Here is a 15,354-nt window from a genome sequence, read left to right as displayed (position 1 = left end):
GTATAAACATGAGAATATGTGATTATGTTTATTTAGGTTTAGTTTACTTCTCACTATACAGATTTAGTTTGTTTTTAAAAAAACTGATGTAGGAGTCACAAAAAAGAAAAGGGGGGGGGGGAAATACCATTCTCTAAAGGAACAGGTACAGACAATTCCATTATTCTTTCTTCTTGATCATGCCTTGTATGATTTGCAGCCAAACTAGCCCACTGTGAAACCCAGCGTTTGTTTCCAGATGAAGATGTGCCTTCCTAAAGGAGAAAGATAAAGTAAAGACATCAGTCTATTTAGTCAGAGTTCTATAAAGTCACATTATCTTATCATACAAAGCCATGTTTAAACCTCACATTGCCATATTATCAATTATTAAATTTCTTTATATATAGAATGAAGATTCTCTAGGTACTCCTTTTAACTGTATCTTATTATTACTTTAAGTGTAGTTTAATTTTCTCTACTTATGAAATACTAATGATGGCACTAAAATAAACACTTAGAGCTTAAAATTTACTGTGGCTGAACAAACGTGGGTGAATTATCACAGCCTTATGGCTAAGACAGTGGAGTTGATTCTACTTCATTCTATGGAACAGGAGTCTAGTGGTTCTCTGGCCCTCTAGATGCTTCTAGGAATCAGACTGGTTCCAGAGTCTCAAGGAGTATTAAACCTTCCAGATCATGTCTTTAGGGATTTCAAAAACAAACCCAAAGCTTCAGACCTCTTTTTAGAACATTTTACTGTTTCCAGAAGCAGCTAGAAATCACTTAACCCTTAAGAATTTTTCGATAACTGGGGATCCCTGGGTGGCTCAGTGGTTTAGTGCCTGCCTTTGGCCCAGAGCACGATCCTGGAGTCCCGGGATCGAGTCCCACGTTGGGCTCCCGGCATGGGGCCTGCTTCTCCCTCCTCCTGTGTCTCTGCCTCTCTCTCTATGTCTATCATAAATAAATAAATCTTAAAAAAAAAAAAAGAATTTTTCGATAACTAGTCTGAATCTAGACTTGTGCACGTATAGATCTGGCCTTAAGGCAAGTGCTCTTTGAACCTTTATAGTCAAGTGTGAAACCATTTAATTCATGATATGGTTCCACAGATTTATGGACATATACTGATAATTTTTAACATCAGGACAATCTAGGCATTTAATATGGAAGATCTAGGGAATACAGAAAAAAATATGTTCCTTCACAAAAAATCTAAGTCAAAGCTTAATTTTGAGACTGTAATGACAACTACGGAATGGAAGGCTATTAACCAAAATTGTATTATGAATTATTCAAAACAATATCTTAAGTATCATATTTACTGTATTAAGGATGATATGCTAAAAACTGATGAGGTACATATTCCATACAGACTATATATATGGTTTTAAGAATAGATTAAAAGTAAGTATACATAGTGACATACATACAATGAAGATTAAGGATTCCAAAGCCTGCTGAATCCTTTAATTCCCTTTCAAGATTCTGTGCTAACTGCCCAAAGTTCTCAGCATGAAGGAAGTCCCAGAGCCACTCACACCTTCACTGGTAGTAGAACTATTCTGTAAAGAGGTTCTCATGGCCTGTTTAGGTGATTCCTTCAAAGGCAGGTGCATATTGGGGCTATATATAGAGTGCACTTGGCAGGGGTAGAGGGGACAAAGAAGGGAAGAGGGAGTCTTTTAAAGTTCATGTTTGTCAGAATCATTACTGGACCAATTAGAATACTGTAACAGTAATTTTAAAAAATTTTTAAAAAGGTGGATTTACCTGTCTACTGAAATATTTTACATTTCATACAAATATAACATTTTATTTGAAATTGTTTTATTTATATTTTAAGATTTTATTTACCATTTGTATATCTATTTACCATTTGTGTATTTTAAATTAGCTCATTTCTTGAGAGGGAGCATGGCAAGTAAGAGAAGGAGTCAAGAAAACATGGCTGCTTACTACAGTTCAAATTCTGGCTCCCTAAGGTACTCGGTTTTATGACCTTCATCAACTTAATTTCTACATATTTCAGTTTCCTTATTCGTAGACGGGCACAAGAAATGTGAGATGACATTCTAATATTATTTCCAATAAGGGAATAACCACTTGTTAAGAGCATAAATCTTGGGCAATTACTATGCTGAGTGCTTCATATACATCACTGAACTCCCTGTAAATAGGCTTTGTCAACAATTCGCTTTGTAAAGAGGAGAACACTGCAGCTAAAGGGGAAGTGCCCAACACAGATGCAGCCGCTCTGGGATTCGCATTCAGGTCTTCCAGGCTCTATGGTACCAGGCTGACCACCTAACTTTTGAGCCAAGCCATCCTTGATTAACTTTAGGTTATCCAAATCACATCCAGGGCTGCTCTGTACCTGCACTTACTTAGGTTTGTAAATTTTATCTGTCTGGCTCTACCTGGCAAATGCTTCCTGGCATGACAGACAGGCCTGTTCATGCTAAATAGTATAAGCAGTGTATATTTTTTTGTTTCATCTCATAATGCCGATCCGAGAGTGAGCATATAGCTCATCAACTGCTTTCTGAAATTAACATTTTCCCCTCACTGAACATAATTTAAAAGAACATAACAAAACCTGAAATAATTACCACAAAATTGCTTTAGGTTTTTATTAGAAACAAATTTGTAAGAATTTAGTTTTTAGAAGAACTCTCAAGGGGATATATCAATATAATAAATGATACAAATTTACATTTTATGTGTAAAAGTTACATATGAGGAAGGGATGTATACCTCTGAGTTGTGAAATCCAGGTGTACTCAGTGGCTTTCTTTCTTCCATTACTATTGCAGCAGAACTGAGAGCCCAATCTTTTATCAGATCTTTATGCTTTTCATTGATAATAGGCCTATTATAATCCTGATTGTCATCTACTCCAAATACCTAGGAGGAGAAATTCTTTTATAAATGAAAAGTCTGAGCACCAGATTAATATATTATCAGTAACTTCAGAGGCAAATAAAAATATTCTAAATTAATTTTGATGGGTAATTCAATAGCGAGGGAAATGTGTTTCAGGACAGAATAACATCCAAATGCAGTGACCACTGGAAAGAAAAATTGGGCCCTGGCAGCTTACTATATTGTAAATAAAACTATCTTATTTAATATTTAGCCAAGTACTATTTGATAATAAATAAGAAATATCCAGAATATTACTCTTTGATTTGTGAAAAAATGTTAAATATTATAATAATGCAGAGTTAGGGAAGAATACCACTTCAGCTTGTTTTCAGCTTCTCCCTTTGCTCTATTATTTTTGAGAAGCATGTTGCAGAACTATAAACATACGGCTAATTTTACTGGCTCCTTCTCTAATAAATGTGTAACATTTACATACATGAATTAAAATTATACTTGAAATCTTCTAAGGTCCCAAAAAACAGATTTTATTGTATGATCTCTGTATAGAGTACAGCATGATCTTCACACTTTATTTGCCTAAAAATTCATTGAAAGGCCTCTGAAATGCAGATCCTGGGTCTCCCCCCACAGATGAGCATTGACAACAAGCAGGCTGACTATGGTCAACACCTGTGGGGTATTTAAATACAAGGACCAAAAACCATGTGCTCAATCAAGGGCAGGATCTGAGTCTTGCTCATTTCCTGGCATCTAACAGCCTGGAGGAAGGTCAGAACTACATAACTTTAACATTCCACTTCACTATTTAAGTTTCTTTGTTCCCAGTGCTTATTATTTATAGATTTTATTGGTGGCTCCAATGATTACATTCAAGAAAAATATTACGTGTTTGAATGAGTGCTTTGTAGAAAGGATTTTTAGAATATAATGAAAGGGGGCAGCCCGGGTGGTTCAGTGGTTTGGCACGGCCTTCAGTCCAAGGCATGATCCTGGAGACCCAGGATGGAGTCCCACATCGGGCTCCCTGCATGGAGCCTCTTCTCCCTCTGCCTGTCTCTCTCTCTCTCTCTCTCTGTGTGTGTCTCTCATGAGTAAATAAATAAAATCTTAAAAAAAAAGTTTCTAAAAAAATATAAATAAATAAGTATATATACATATAATGGAAGGGCCTTCTTTGCTATAAAAAGGGACAAATAACTTAGGTTAAACTATTTTCTAGAAAGACTTTTTAACAATCATACAATACACCTGATACAATTCTGAAGCCCACATTTGGTAAAGAAGACATCAGATTTTCAAATTCACTAAAACTTGGAAATTTTACCACTAGATGGCCTTATTACTTAATATTAATTCAAATATAACCATAGCTTTCAAGAACTGTGATTTAATATCTATTGAACCATTCAATATTTGAATTATCTTTGCTTTCAAAGTAAATTGTAGATTGCTAATTTTAAATCAAATATGGATTTTAATAATACCAATTATGCACAGAAGGGGAAAAATAAACCTGTTTCATTTTGTTAACCATCAGAATTGGTAAGTTTAACAATAACAGTAAAAAATGCTGTGTATATATACCATTCCATGCATTCTGCCTCTAGTCCCACTTGTAAAGAAGGCAAATTAGAGCTACTGGAGCTACTTGTGACTGTCTTAAAATAAAAACTTAAAATTATTTGTAACTCAAGGTACTGACCTCCAAATTTACTAGAATTTATTTCCTTATTTTTATAATTATTGGGGAAAAATCAACTCCGGTTTTTAAGTAAAAGATAAAACCACTCACACATAAATACTTGCACATGGTATCTGGCAAGTTAATTTACAAACAATCTCAGGTGATTTTCAAATTTGGTGACATTTACTTCTATGTCATATTCAAAACGGACTTCCAAAACTTCTTTGCCTCAAACATTTAAGCACTGCCAGTTTCAAGTAAAATAATAATAAATCTCTCTAAATCACTCTGACACTACTTTGAAATGATAACAAAATATAGGCAAAGAAGTGATGCTTCTGGGGAAATAGGGCTGAAACTGTACAGAAAGAACACTCGGATGACTTTCTACAGATTCCTGGTAAAGCATCAGAGATAGCTCTGCATACACCTGTCAGAATAGTTAAATCATCATCTGTTTTTCAAACATGCAATAGGACCTAAGGCACTATGTGAGGAAAGAAGTCTTCAAAGTTCCTATCTGTTTTTTTTTTTTTTTGAGTGTTTTGGCAAACTGATAGTAATGCCTACCCCAGCTTGAAGTCCTTATCATCCTTTTTGTGTCTCACTACAAAAACATCCACTTGCAAGAACTTTCATGTGAAAACAAAGAGGATGTAAACATCTTACACAGTGTCTGTGTACCTTAAAGCTATCAGAGTTTTCACATTTTATAAAGCACATGTAATCTGACATATGATCCAATAGCTGGACAAAACTTGAGACCAAGTTTGCTAGATTTTCTCATCTTTTCATTGTAGGCTTTGTCCCTAGGTGATTTCATCCACATCCAAGGCTTCCCTTAACCACAGACAGCTGCTCACTGGCATCTCCCCTCACAGATGGCTCAAAGGTATTTCAGATGCTCAAAGGTATTTCAGATGCAGTGTTATGTTAACCAGGGCCCATACTTCTCTTCCCTTCCCTGGGCTCAATCACACCCCCAACCTGATATATTACAAGACTAGGTTCTCTCATTCAGCTAGGGACTTTTTTAGGCTATAAAGTCTAGACTGAGGAAGGGAGAGAGATCAGATACCCAACTGTTCATGCTTCCTCTCTAAAAGAGCTCCCTACCCTAAGTTTGTCCGTCAGTTTCTAATTCTTCCAGGAGGGAGCAAAAAAAAAGGAGTGATTGGGAACAGAAAATCTCCTTTTGAACCTGCACTGTCTGAGCTCTCTGTGCCTAGCAGATGCTTAAAGATAATTCATTCATCTTAGGGGTGGAGATGCTTGTGCCTCTAGGTCCCTTGATCAAAGGAGATGCATCTCTATTTTGGGTGACCTGTGACCCCTTCTGTGGCCTCAAGATTTAGGGTAGGAAAACAGCACTTCCCTCACCATCCTACTCCAATAATTAGGGAACAGCAATGTCTTCTTTTTTCTTTGGATGTGTGCATATGATATCTGGCCTCTTACTTTGGGATTTCACATCCGTATCTCAGTGGCTACTCTAAACAATTTTAACCACCTGTTCCTTAAGTATGTACTTACTATTTTTTCAGGCTACTGAGTGAGCCAACAAAGGGGCTTCAAAAATATATACAACTTAATGCCTGCTCTCAGAGAGCTGAAGTGTAATACAAGGAAGCTTATTAAAACAACATTTTTTAAGAACCAGACTCTATTTTTAGATTTCAGCTTTAAATTTATAAAAATGAAACATTCTCCAGATCATAAAGGTCTAGTATGTGCAGTACATGTGAAAAGTTTGACCTTGGTTTTTTCACCACTGTATCATCATCCTTGTCACTATTATTTAAAAGCTCAGACTGAATAACATCCACAGTTTCTAATTCTAAAACTGGAGAGTTGGGGGGGGGGGGGTATATCAAACCAAAGAATACAGGGTCAATTTTCATGGGGGTAAATATCCCACCTACTAAATTCTTGTAAAGAAAGGTCAAGTTCTATTTGGTGACATCAGATAAGGAGTTTTGCTTATCGTGACAAAGTAGGGACAGTGGAGAAAGGGGAAGAAGACTTACTTAAGCATATGAATTTAGTATAGGTATATATGTAGAGCAAAATGGTAATTCAACAGCCATAGTCCTTAATTTATTAGTTAAAAAAATTTCCAAATCAACTGAATTCAGATTTCATCTTTCCATAGAAATGAGAAACATAATGGTGAGTTGAACATCAAGCTTTTGTGGGCTTATTTTGAATTAGTAACTGAAGAACAGTATTGCATTTACTGTATCAATCATATCAAACTGTCCATGTAAATATGCACTCAAGTTTCAACTTCAGATGACCAGAAGAACTCTCTCCTCAATGAGCAAGGACCTCTCCTGGGTAGAGAGCAGGGTCTTTACCAATTCAAATCAATAGCAAAGGTTCCCATGGCCTATGAAAATCATTTGACACATACTTTAAGAACTATGAAGAATCCTAGCTTCTAACATCAGGAAACAAAACCAGGATGATTTAATAGAGGAGAATTTCTTTAAACATGCAACTTTCCATAAAAATCTAACTTCATTTTTAAAAAAGAAAAATCCCTTAAAAGTCAATAGAATAAGTGGTCCTAAGTGTTTAACAATGGGATTTTTATAACATATTTATAATCAACCTTTAAATGTAAAATTCAGATAAAATTATTAGAATAAAGAATGGGGTTAAGGGAGACATTTAATAATTTATCATGGTATGTACATGCATGTTCATAGGAACATTATTCACAAGAGTCAAAAGACAGAAGGATCCCAAATGTCCATCAACAAATAGGTAAGTGGCTTATCCACACAGTGGTCATAAAAAGGAATGAAGTACTGACACATTCTGTATCATGGATGAACCTTGAAAACATGCTGTGCGAAAGCAGCCAGTCACAAAAGGCCACATACTATATGATTCCATTTATGTGAAAAGCCCAGAAGAAGCAAATCCATAGACATGGGAAAGTAGATTAGTGGTTGCCAGAGGCTGGAGGAAATGGAACGGGTATGGTATCTCTTTTTGGGGTGAAGAAAATGCCCTGGAATTAGACAGTGCTGATGGTTTCACAACTTGTGAATGTAACTGGAAGTCAATGAATTATACACTTTAAATGGCTAAAATGGTGAATGTCTTGTGAATTTTACCTCATTTTTTTTTTAAAGGCACCATTTAGTTTGATCTTCCTTTTTACTTCTGCCTGTGAAAAACCATGCTCAGACCTTTGCCCTCTCTCTGGATCTACCCTGTGGTCCTTGATTCTTCCCACTCCTTAGGAGTATTATATCCACGCCTCTTCCCTTTCCAGCATTGCTTAGCATTCTTTTTCTATTAGCTTCTCCTTTCGTATTTTCGAATTATGTTCAGGTTTAATCTCATGTTTCTACAGTTAAAGTATCCGATTTCTTTCTTTCTTTATTTATTTATTTATTTATTTATTTATTTATTTTTTAAGTATCCGATTTCTCTTTTTATGGCTCATTTCCTTGATATGCATTCCTTCCTTTCATGCCTAAAATCTGGCTGCTCATCAATGACCATCATACCTTTTCCTTGCCAAGCAGATTTTTAAGCACTAAGCTGTTAGCTGGGTATTGCTAGAAACTCAAAGGCATCTCCATTCTTCTACTAGTCAAGGTAATTCCCCTGAAACTTATACATGTATCTCTTCTGATACAACCTATACTCTTATGCAGCTTTCATACTTTACTTACAAAGTAAAGCTTATAACACATACAAGGTTCTAAACTAGACATTTTAACAAGTTATGTTAGGATCAAGATACAAACTGGTTTCAGCAAATAAAAAAATATAGGAAAATCTGTGGAGGCATGGTGGAATCTGACCAATCTATAAATTAATTAAAAATAATTTGTAAATTATAAATCTGACCAATCTATAAATTATAAATTAATCTATAATCTAATTAATAAATCAGCTAATTAAATCAGCTGATCTATAGCTATCAGTATGTGTGTATAACATGTTATACACATACACACATACTGATGAAAATGAAAAAGCGTATCACAAAGTCTTCTTATTCATTCTTTAAAAAGAGACTGAATGTCTACCATATGCCAGCCACTGTTCTAAGCACAAGAAATACAGAAGTGATAAAGACAAGTAAGGTCATTCTAGAAAGAACTGGCAGAAAATAAACTAGCTAGAGGGGAGTTCTACAAGGAAAATAAGACATAGTAATGTGATGGAAAGAGAAGAGATGAACAGCAGGGCTACCTGAGACAGGGAGAGGACAGAAAGCCTTTGAAGATGGACTAGAAGAAGGAGCAATGCATGCAAAAATGCAAGGAAGAGCTTATGGGCTGAAGGCATGGTAACCGCCAAGTCCGATAAGAGGGAAAATAAGTAAGATTTCATATAATAACACAGGAAGGAAGCGGGGGAGCTCATAAATGTTAAGCTTCTGACTAAAGACAGGAAGGTGTGGATGTGAAGCTTCGGGAAGGAGCACAGCAGAAGAGGGTTTCCCGTACCTGAGAAGTTCTAAGAAGAGGAGCTGAGAAGTGGAGAAGAGCAGTCATCAGAGGGACCCAGAGTGAATGCTCTTGCTAAAGATTTTTTAAAAAAATTGTTTAGTGAAGAGAGGGCAAGAAAGATTAGTGGAAGAGGAAGAAACATGAAGGCCTCTGAATTCGCCAGCTAAGAGCTGCTATTTGCTTTGGCCCATTAACTCAAATGGTTTCTGGACTGGCAAGAAGTTGAAGGAAATATTAAGTCCAAATCAAAATGCTTCCCATGAACAAGGTCCTCTCCCCCTGCTCCAGGCTCTTTAGTTCTCACACATATCTGACTCTGTGGTTGAGTGGACCTGGGACAGGCTGCCTTTTTGTGTTCGATCTGGCACTGTCACCTAGAGTTTGACTCTAGTTTATCAGGGGTCCCCTGGCTCCAACTTGGATCTAATCTAAAATCTTGCTGTGAGCTTCAAGATTTGGAATATCCCCAATTCCAAACTGCTGACAGATGATCCAGGTCCTCAGCACTGACTTTCTTCATTTTGTATTTCCAGTGTTGTTATAGTTTTCCTGGTTCTGGATTCCTCCCTACCACCTGCTGCCTGAAGAACAGCACTGGTAGACCCAAGGCCCATGAGAGAAGAGAATATGCTAATAAGAGGCATTTTGGGAGACATATATGTTGCCATGGACACATGAACAGGCATCAACACTCAGGGCAGAATTGGTCTATGGTATGAAATTCATGGAAAGCACTTTTTTCAAAAGACAGAGCCTCAAGCCCTCTATCTTTTTTTTTTTTTCATTAATTTAATATTTAGCTTTCTATTCTCAGTATAAGTTTTTCTCCCTTAGCTTGGAAGGACAGGAAATAGCCCTAATGAATGTCTTCCTCTTCCCTCACAGCAGTGTCTGTTTTGATGGAGTGGGAAGAAGAAGCTGGCACTATGATGGGTTCTCTAGCACCACAGGGAAGCCGAAGGAGGGAGGGGGCTGGGAAGGCTATGATGACTACTAAGACAGTTACCTTTACTCCAGGCAGTCAACAGCACTTTCTTATTAGAGCACATCTCCATGTAAGCTTAGACATAAAACTCAAGAGGTCTTCATAAATAACAAGCATCTGTATTAATATTATAAGTGAATTTAGGGACAATACGTAAAATAAGAGTACCTATTGACAAACACATAGCACAAAAATACGAACCAAAATACTGTAATCCCATAACTCGGGGTCTGGGGAAGGGGCATTTCAGTACCTTTTAACTACAACCAGCAACAAAAAACAAAAAACAAAACCAGCTGATGGTACTCCAGCTTGATAATTTTTTTTAAAGAGATCCTATTTTAAGCACATGCAACTTTTCCTAAGATGCAAATACCTGTTCTAATTATCTTCTTTAGGCCCAGGAGTACAATGTATTTTGGGGAAAAACTGAAAAGGCATTCAGGGCTGTATCATGTGATACTGTGGCTTACTCACTTCCTTTTGATTCTGTTTTTGATTCCAACATGCTATTTTCTCTTGGTTTTGTCTCCTCTGTGTGATTCTTTTCAGCCCCCTTTGCTCACTCTTTGTCCACCAATGTTCATGTTGCTAAGAACTTCATTTTTTGGTCTCCTCTCCCTCTATATATTCTTCCTAAGTAATCTCACCTATTATTTTGCATCTAGCTACTCTCTAATATTTCCCAAATTATGATGTTAGCCCAGACCTCTTACCTAAGATCCAGATGTTTCTATACCTTTCTATCCAGCTGACTACTGGACACATCAGCAGCTTTTTAATTGCCTTCTCTGCTTCTACTGCTTCTGGCCTTTCCAATTTTCAATCCATTCTTTATGCTTCTGACAGTGATTAGCTGTCACTGCACTATTTAAAAGTTTTCAGGGATTTCCCGCCGAGTTTGAAAACTCTACGGTCCTTTATCTGATACACAAAGGCCTTTAATATCTAGTCTGACCTCATCTCTCTAAATAACTGTGGTCCTGTGAACAAGTCCTTCTTATTCCCATGCTCTGTATCTGGGACAGGTTGCTCCATATTTTTGGAAAACCCGACTTTACCACCCTCGTTATGGGATTGATTCTACCTGCTTAAATATGAGTTCAGTTGGCAAATAAATTCAATATTTATTGACATATACAATGCCAGGCACTAGATTCCCATAGTCATGGAGTTTACATTGGTGTGTGTCCATGCGTGCATACCTTCCAGGGGAGTGGGAAGGTGACTAAACAAATAGGAAACTATCTGTAGAAATATCTTTAGGGAACTACTGGCACCCTTCCTCCAATAGCTTATGTCTAACAAAGTACTCATCATATTTTGAGTTCATATGTATTTACTTGTGTATTTCCATTCCTCTAACAGACTCATGTTTTGAGAGGAACAATTCTGTCTTTTCAATTTGAATCTCTCTCTTCTACCACAAAGGGTGGCATATAGTTGATGTTGAATAAAAGCTGTTAAATGAATAAGTCAATGAAATAAATCAGTTTTCAAATGATGGTGTGAAAAAGGAAGAGACCACACATGCATTTTCAGGGCCGAACAACAATTAAATTTAGATGTATAGCAGCTGAAGGCCCCAACTTCTGTCCATATACCCTAAATCATCCAAACAATTGGATATGATACTTGTATTACTTCTGCCCTCCCAGAGTGCTTCTTATGCCTTGATTATGGCTAGTCTTGGTCTTTGTTTTCTCTATGCCACAGTTACTTCATCTTCTTCAGACATTTGACTCCTGCTTCTCTGCTTTGTTTCCCAGTGCCTGATTTTAGCCTGAATTTGGCTTCTGGCTGTAACCACAACTAGTGACTCTTAGCTTTTTTAATTTGTATCCACAAGATAATGCAGTGAATTCTTCCTATAGTTATAGGCAGCTTCGTTTTGTGGTTTATACAAACTAGGAATGATTCTGAATTATCCACTCATTCACACACTACCATTACTCCCTTAAATGAATCCTGCTTTAAAATCTTCATTTTCTCTATCCATAGTGGCACTGTATAATTTGCCACTGAAAAAGGATGCTTGTGATAATTATAGACAGCAGGTATGCACCAGGGTTTGTGGTCACCCTCCTCTCTATCCAGCAGTTTCCTATGAGTCTCATGTGTAACAGTGACTTCTTTCTTGGTTTTCTGCTGTTTTGGATGCTCCCTGGCACTGTCACATCTCCTTGGGCTTTAGATTTGAAAGCTAAAAGAACTTTCTAGGATTTATCAGTACCTTGTGTAGAGATCCACATGTGGAGACCTCTAGTAAGGGTCATAACATAGCTAACATTTTTAGACGTCTTATTACAAAACAAGCATTGTGATACTCATTTTATATATTTCATCTGAATTCTTTTTATAAGACCTGGTGAACTTTCTCCCATTTTAGAGAAAATAGAAACAGAGTTTTAAAGAGGTTAGTTTACTCCAGGGCAAGGGCACCTATCCAATTCATTTAGAGTTTATACTCAATTCCAGATCTGCCTGCAAGTGTTCATGTTCTTCAATCCCAAAAGAATCCCTCACTGTAAAATAACCTAATGGAAAAAACACCAATCACTATGAATATAATATCCATAAACTAAACAAAGGCATAATAGGATAAATTTAATATTAATCTAAAATTTTAAAACTTCTATTTTCCTTTTCAAAACCAATTCTTTTACTTTGCATTTTACAGTATTTTAGATAGCAATATTCTTGTTTTCAGTAACCAGAGGGAAACTTTGGAACTTTAAAACAATCTGAAAGAAGTATCATTATCAATTCCCAATGATGAAAATAATTCAAAATCACCAAGAGTCATTTTCTGTGCTAACACTGTGTCCTTGTACTTCTTTTAATATAACCAGGAAACTCACTTTATTCATCTTTTCTTACTTGCTTTGTTTTTCTTATTAACAACTATTATAACACTGCTCATGCAGCATCTACTTCCCAGGCTAATGGGTCTCTGAAAGTTTGAAGGTGCACACTCCAACAGTAAAGAATTTTGAGCATGTGCTCTTCAAATAAGTACATATTTTGAAATTATATACGTATACCAATGTAATAATAGATTGCATCCACTATAGAATATATCCCAAAATGTAAATAAGAACTATGAAATTAAAAGCAAACAGAAGTCCTAATAATTTTCCCAGGTCCCTAAGGTTTATCTTGTTTAATTTCCTGATGCCCTGGCCTGTAAACTCATCATCTAAACTAGAGCACCTCAAATGTTTAGGGATATGTGAATCACCCTGGAGATCTTGCTTTTAAAGCGGATTCTGATTCAGTGTATTTAGATGAAGGCTAAGATTTTTTGGTATTTCTAATAAGCTCCTAAATTGATGCTCACTCTCTGAGTAACAAGAACTTAAACAATAAGTTAATGTTTAGCCAAACTTAAGCTGCTGTTTTCTAACAGCTGATTCTAAAGTCAACTTTACATTACTATGGGCAAAACTGATAAAAACTGCTTTTAAAACCATACAATGATCATTATATGCATTAATCAGTAACATCAAGGAACAAATCTAAAATGTAAATAACCATCATGGCTGGGCATACACTTCAGTGGCTGAATTCAGAGTATCATAAGAAAACTGATTCTGTTTTCATGCACTTCTATCTCCAAAGGCAGCAGTGAACAGAAAGAAAAGAAAATAAGGACAAAGAACAAAATGGACTAAAACATACACACTTTCATCTGTTTCTAACATGATTATTAGTAGGCAGGAAACCTGTGGTTAATATTATCAGCTGACATTTATGTTTATATCAACAGAGGTATAGCAGCCTGGCTTTGTCTTGTAGTTTTTATATAAATGCAGAGTGAGGATGGTCACACAAAGCACACAGTTTTAAAATTCTATCTTAAATTTACACAACTTTAAAAGGTCCACAGAACTTAAATGTACAGGACTTTACATAAGAAACTCAGGCAAAAGTTCAGAATATAAGCAGAATAAAATCAGAAGGCACTTTGGTTTTATCTTTAGTCTTGCAGTTCCCTCACAAAATCCTAAAGTTCCAATACTACTGATTGCATGAGAACATACCATGCTTGACCCTCCAATAATTTCCAACAGTCAAATATACCAAAAGAAAACGTCCACCATCCCCAAATTTCAATTATTTACCTTGTCAATCATTTTTCTTGCTTCCACTTCCTCACTGTTGGGATTCTCTAACTCAATGGTATAAGTACCCTTGTCACTTTGGTCATCATCATTATCCTTTTCAGAAGTGGCAGAAGTAGGTTGATTTTTTAACATTTTATCCATCTCCTGGCTTGGTCTGTGCCCAAGACTCCCTGAACTTCTTAACAATGCAGTTTGTAGGAAGGGAATTGACACCGATGGCTCCTCTGATTTCTGTTTTAACAATTTCCCATGTGGAACACCATGCCCCCCTCTGTGATGCGTAGAGCTTGTCTGTAAAGACAAAGAAACCACTTTGGCATCTGCTGTTGGAGATTTTGTTTTTTCAAGTTTTGTATGTGGTGTTGAGTAAGTAGTTTCCTGACACAAGATTCCCGCACTCTGAGTAAAAGAGTATGACCTTCTTTTTCTGGGATTGTCTTCATCAAAGAATGCAATCATAAAAGCAGTTTGACTTACAACGGCTTGGTCTTGATGCTTTTCAGCAGACTGGGCCTTCTGTAGCTTTTTCTGTTCGGAATGGTGGCGCCTTAAGTGTTCCTCAAGAGCTGCACGTTTGCTACAGCGCCTGTGAGCCCCAGCATTTTCTGAATCGCTTTGTGTACCATCATCATGTTTATTTCCTGCACACAAAAAAGAAACCACATAATACAGAGGGAAAAAAATCCCATGTAGAAAATTAGACACATACACAAAAGTGCTATTTGTTTTTTGCCCCCTCCCCCTTTTCAATCCAAGTCATATGTTCTTTTCAGTAACAGGCTCTGCAAACTTCCCTCAACTGCAATGCTCACATTCAAATTTTATCAACCAACAATGAGGTCCTTTATAAACAATTGAATGGGATTGCTTTTCTTTCTCCAAATTTTAACTTTATAATGATTCATCAATGCCGTAACAGATAAGCCATGCTATATCATCATGATAGTCTGTACTTTTAACATTAATAAACATTAATCCTGCCTCCAAACCTTATACTTTCTTTAAGCAATCAAAAATTTGCTTCTAGCAGGAGGGGCAAAAAGAAAAAATGGTGATCCTCCTGAAACGCTTATCATGACACAGTAAAAGAAAATGCAAGTGCCACAAAAACGTGATGAATTTTAACTTTCAACAATGTTCAATACTTCTGAAAGTATAGCATACTTTCAATAAAAAGTATGCAAAATGTTTATAAGAAGATACACA

The 15,354-nt window shown here is 36.4% G+C and overlaps 1 protein-coding gene across 19 annotated transcripts in view; it reads right to left on the bottom strand.

Moving 5' to 3' along the window:
- The window catches only part of CEP170 (centrosomal protein 170), a 131,539-nt gene that overhangs the window by 33,139 nt on the left and 83,046 nt on the right, over positions 1–15,354 (bottom strand). For 13 of the 19 annotated variants that reach the window (XM_072830347.1, XM_072830352.1, XM_072830348.1 and 10 more), the window contains 4 exons: positions 14,626–14,789; positions 14,146–14,439; positions 2,743–2,892; positions 128–254 (listed from right to left, as the gene is read on the bottom strand). In XM_072830347.1, the coding sequence (XP_072686448.1) occupies positions 128–254; positions 2,743–2,892; positions 14,146–14,439; positions 14,626–14,789 (735 nt within the window). The remainder of the gene's footprint in view (positions 1–127; positions 255–2,742; positions 2,893–14,145; positions 14,440–14,625; positions 14,790–15,354) is intronic. The other 6 variants (XM_072830356.1, XM_072830353.1, XM_072830355.1 and 3 more) reach the window with 3 other exon arrangements.

This window comes from Canis lupus, chromosome 6, assembly GCF_048164855.1.
Source record: "Canis lupus baileyi chromosome 6, mCanLup2.hap1, whole genome shotgun sequence".
NCBI classification, from domain to species: Eukaryota; Metazoa; Chordata; class Mammalia; order Carnivora; family Canidae; genus Canis; species Canis lupus.
The sequence above is the reverse complement of the archived record's forward strand: the minus strand, read 5'-3'. Positions and strand labels throughout refer to the sequence as shown.